Source organism: Cucurbita moschata, unplaced genomic scaffold (assembly GCF_002738365.1).
Source record: "Cucurbita moschata cultivar Rifu unplaced genomic scaffold, Cmos_1.0 Cmo_Scf00028, whole genome shotgun sequence".
Lineage (NCBI taxonomy): Eukaryota > Viridiplantae > Streptophyta > Magnoliopsida > Cucurbitales > Cucurbitaceae > Cucurbita > Cucurbita moschata.
In genome coordinates, this window is record NW_019268544.1 from 2,532,269 (window position 1) to 2,537,189 (window position 4,921).

General features: G+C 38.1%; 2 protein-coding genes across 5 annotated transcripts in view; both read right to left on the bottom strand.

Moving 5' to 3' along the window:
• The window catches only part of LOC111463575 (elongator complex protein 4), a 4,759-nt gene extending 2,976 nt beyond the window's left edge, over nt 1-1,783 (bottom strand). Inside the window, exons 1-4 of one of the 4 annotated variants that reach the window (XM_023107571.1) lie at nt 1,589-1,783; nt 885-1,035; nt 536-762; nt 378-450 (exon numbers count right to left, since the gene is read on the bottom strand). In XM_023107571.1, the coding sequence (XP_022963339.1) occupies nt 378-450; nt 536-762; nt 885-1,020 (436 nt within the window). In that variant the 5' untranslated portion in view covers nt 1,021-1,035; nt 1,589-1,783. Of the gene's footprint in view, nt 1-377; nt 451-535; nt 763-884; nt 1,108-1,588 lie in introns of all 4 variants that reach the window. The other 3 variants (XM_023107570.1, XM_023107569.1, XM_023107572.1) reach the window with 3 other exon arrangements.
• A 1,467-nt stretch (nt 1,784-3,250) lies between these two features.
• LOC111463563 (UDP-glycosyltransferase 91A1-like) lies at nt 3,251-4,848 on the bottom strand. The gene has a single exon (XM_023107554.1). The coding sequence runs from the start codon at nt 4,809-4,811 to the stop codon at nt 3,399-3,401; it is 1,413 nt and encodes a 470-aa protein (XP_022963322.1). The 5' UTR covers nt 4,812-4,848; the 3' UTR covers nt 3,251-3,398.
• Between the last annotated feature and the right edge of the window lie 73 nt (nt 4,849-4,921).

The window sequence follows — 4,921 nt, forward strand, 5'->3', positions numbered from 1 at the left end:
GGGGGGGGGGGGGGGGGGATTGGGGAAAATGAACAGATCTCAAGATGCATTTTTTTAACATTTATGATGCAAGATGCAACCACGCAAATGAATTAGTATTTAGTTACTACACAATAACATATCTTCCATCCTTTAAAGGGAAAAAAGGGATAAAATCTCAGAAGGTAACAGAAAAAAAAACTAGAAGGAATGCAATAAACGTGAACTAAAGATACATACTGCAGAACATTGGACTGAAACATGTACTTTTTCCTTGAAAACTTCACCATAATATGGACAAGCAGTTACACCACACAACCAATACAAATTATTGGTTGTTGTTCATTGAGACTGAATTCCGGGGAAAAATTATTAGGTTGAGGTTTCAGTAAGTTTACCAATGGCATTGACGCTCTCTTGACTTTCGCCAAAATACTTCTTATATTGCCAGGCAATCCTTAAGCCCTTCTCCTGAAATGAATTCAACCAGATCTTATATCTTTCCATCCAAATCCAAAATCAAAAGAATTGAAAAGGTTAATGAGAAGTGGAACACCTGTTCAGCAGAACTGTCACGAGATTTACTATCTTTTGATGTCCCTGGGCTTGGCAAAGTACCCAAGAATCCTCTTGGGTCTCTAGATGGACTAGCATAAAGAAGGGGTTGGTTGTGAACAAGTCCCTGAGACATAAAATTCCGCAATAAAAGCATGTGATGAGGAGCTTCTGCATCTTCCATCACCAAGACTAGGCTTCCCAAAGGAAACCCACCACAAAGAATCTCTGCAACCAAACAAAAGGAGAAATTAAGACTAGTCCAATTGAATAACATGGGTATAGATTACAAGTCTTCAACATTTCAATTCACAACAATTTTGAACTGATGAATATGATGCAGAAAGTACTGTCAAGGTCTGGTATTCCGGATGAAATGAATGTGGTGCCATTGGGACCATGTTTAAGTCCTGGCGTCTGAGATGAATGTGCAGAAGAAAGGTTGCGGGAGAAGCTGCTTGTCCTAGGCTTTGTCGTAGCTGCCATAGTTGGGTTAATACTCTGCAGTTTTGAGCAAATCGTCCAATAAAATGTAGCTCTATGGTCTATTCAAGTCAATGAAAACCCTGAAAGCTGCAATTAACCATCTTAAAACATACGGACGCTTAACAATACAAAACTAATTGGGAAAAGAAGAAAAGGACGGTGCCAGAATAAGAGCAAAACATGATGTAGAGATGTGAATTATCCGTGATACTTAAAAACTAAAAGTTGAACAAGAAATTATACTTGCATACATATAGATATTTGTACGTTTGATGGAAACGAAGTGGGGGATGGGGTGTAAAAGGCAATAGCTTCAAGTGAAATTCATGTAAACGATCGAAAAAACTTCCATCATTTTGAAGTATACCCCTAAAAAAACTCAATCAGTCCCAAAAGTTCTCGCAAGTTCTAATAAATTCATATCGGCATTTCATCGAACACTTGGTCGGCAAGACACAAAAGAAGATTAATTTAGCAAGCCAACACCAGAAAAAACTAGCAAAATTGGGGAATAAATTCAAAGATTGGTTATGGCCCGTTTCTACACAAAGATTCACGAAGAACATACCTCAAATGCAATGATCAGGATTGTGTTTCCCTCCAGGCAGAAGACGTTAATAGATTACAAGATTGGCGGGAGCGAGAACTCGTAGGTATGTTAATAGCATCCAGAAACCACTTCGTATTTTCAGAAATAAGTCATATGCGGCGCTACTTCAGAATCTTTGCCTGCGATAGTTCAAGAACTCACAGAGAAGCAATTGAAAGTGGTAATTTTTTAAAAAAGTTTAATTCTTTAAATTTTTTATTTTATGAAATTACATTTTAAATTTTAAAACTTTATAATAATAAATTATTCCTCGACCAATTCTACATAATAATAATAATAATAATAATAAATACAAAGTCTAGAACACTCGTTTTTTTCTAGTTTATTAATTTTAATAAATTTATTTATATTATTTAATTAATGTTTTTAATTGTATTTCAATTACTAGTTAAATTTTAATCATATCTTATTAATAATATTTTATAAAGCAGAGTGCAGAAATTTGTTTACTATTTTTTTTGTTCTCCTCTCATTTTAGAAAATAGAAATCTATTTATTTATTCAATTTTCTTTTCAATTCAATAAATGAATTATATATAAGATAATGTTAATGGTGGGTGTCGGTCATCAAAACGGGTATACATGCTAGCATCATCCCATTCGAACGACAGTATGAGTCAAACATTGCAGAAAATAGATGACTACATAAGTTTAATCTCTCATATCAACGTTGCTTTGCAATCAACTTCAGATAGAACATATTTGTCTAGCTTGTCCGAGAGGGACAATAACATGACCTCCGCTGTTCTTCAACAAGTTGAATTTTTAACGTCCACTTCAATAAGTAGTTCAATAAAAAATACTAATTTTCTATGAAAGGTAAGAACTTCAGCTATTTCATGGGCTTGTTTTCTCATATTTTTACAATGGTTTTCCTAAATTTTAATTAAATTAAAAAAACGTGAACATATTTTTAAAAACTATTTTCTCGATATCAAAACTTAATTTGAATTTTAAAAATATTTTTAAAAAATATGTAACAAAACAAAAAAATTCATAAAGTTTGTCAAACAAACACATTCTTTAAAAGAAATTAGTTAAAATTTAGGTCAAAGCAGAAATTCAATTAAAATATTAGATGAAAAAAAAATTAACGTGTGAACTTCATGGTAGGATCGAATAACAACCTATACATGAACTAAAATGAACACTAAAATGAACACAATTAAACGAAGAATATTGGTTAAAGATTGTATTCTCTCGGTTGCATATACATAAGTTATAATAAAAATTTTAGCTAATATTCTCTTTAAAATTTGTAGCCAGTATTAACTATGGTCTGGAGCGTGGGTTGGGGAGCCATCCTTTTAAACTTAATAGATTCTAAATTATTTTAGTGGAAGGCTTAAAAGCAAACCCAACTGTGGTTTGGGAGAATGAAAGAATAATAATCTTCTGTTCTTCAACAGGAAAAGAATAAGAATTGTATTCCAATTCCAAAAATTTATTTTCTCTGCTTCTTTTATCCAATCCTCTCTACCTCCGGCGGCCGCCATCTCCGAAAGACTCCGCCGCCGTCTCCTCCGACAGCGAACGGTTCTTCGTTTCAGACAGATCCGACATAGGACACCTTTATTTTGGATGGTTTCGGACAGATTCTGAAATGGAGGAGTCTTGGTGTATCTGTAAGTAACTTCCAGACAAATATCGATGGAAGCCTTAATTTATTTAAAGCTACAAAAATCTTTAAGTGATCATCAGTACAACCAACAAATTGTTCTTGAACAGAATGAAAAAATTAAGAGACACAATTAATTATGTTGATCGCTCAAACTTCAATATCCTTTGAATCCTTGTTGTCGTTTCTATGCATTTTCAGATAGCCCAGAAACTCGTCGATTAACCCATCGTCTCGTTCTTTGTTCACGAACAAATCCTTCATCTCTTTTACTCTGTCTCTGTAAATCTTACCTTCATCCTTCACCATTACCAAATTCAATGATTCCGCCACCGAATCGCTTGTAAATGATCCATCCACTTCGCTCCTCGGAACAGAGTAACCCATCTTCTTCGCTTCCAATACTCTTGCATTGATCCCTTGATCCGCCAAAAATGTCAGTAATATCAGAGATCTTTCACTCTGAATCGCTTCCACAACAGAGCTCCACCCAGCGTGCGTCAAAAACCCACCCACTGACTCATGTCCCAATATCTTCAACTGCGGCGCCCACGTGGTGCACACCACGCCCCGCCCTTTGGTTCGTTCCTCGAACCCATCAGGTAACTCGATTGGGTCCGGATCGCTAGGTCCTCGCCGGGTCCTCAACACCCAGAAAAACGGCAGCTCCGATTTCTCCAACCCTAACGCGATCTCGGTAAGTTCGTGTTGATTCGGCTTGGCCTCGCTTCCGAATGCCACGTAGACCACCAACCCTTTGGGTTGTTGGTCGAGCCATTGTTTAATCGGCTGCCACGCTGGATTCTCGTCCCCGGAATCATACTCCGACGTCGGAAGTTGACCGATTGGGAAAACGGTTTTACCGCATATATCTCCAAGTACTTCAATCCATTCCTGATTGAATTCAGGGCAAGCTCTCACAACCACTACATCGCTATAGCGAACATTAATTTTAAAGCGATCTAAATCAGACACGCCGGTAATGTTACCGGCAACGCTGTCGAAAATCTTCATGACTTCGAAGTAACGAAACGCCACGGTTGTTGGAAAAGGAACCCATTCCGGCGGAACTGTGAAGTCCTCTGGTTTAGTCCGTTTATCTCCGGATCTGGCTCCAAAAAACACCAGACATTCGGGAATGAAGATACTGAACAGAGCAGTCTTAATCCCAAGGCTGGGTCCGATCTCTTGACCCAACCAATAGGAAACAAAGTCACATAAGACCCAATCGGCATCGGAAGTTCGAAGAAACTCGGCGAGGGGTTGCTTTAGGCCGTCGTAGGCCTTTTTAAGATACTGAACTTGGTCGAAAGGGACATCGGTGGTGGCCTCTGCGCTTGGCGGCAGATTTTCGACTCGAGGCAGAGGAATTCCGACGAAGCGGAGAAAAGGAGACAAATGGGGCGGGAGTTTCGGGAGACGGTCGATGTTTCTGGGAGTGGAAACGAAGGAGACCCGGTGACCCTTTTGAGCGATGAGTTTGCAGAGCTCGAGATAGGGAATCATATGGCCAAAAGCCAGCCATGGGAAGAACACTATGTGGAGATTCTTATCGCCGGCCATGGAAAGGTTGCAGGGTCGCTTACTGGTACAATATGCCAATAATGTCGGAGATGGTCGGTAAGGGATAATGTTTCTAACTACTACACGAGTTTTTTTTTTTTTTTTTTTTT

Bases quoted from the DNA above. Each gene is read 5' to 3' on its own strand.
- LOC111463563 (XM_023107554.1), bottom strand. From the start codon at position 4,811: ATGGCCGGCGATAAGAATCTCCACATAGTGTTCTTCCCATGGCTGGCT.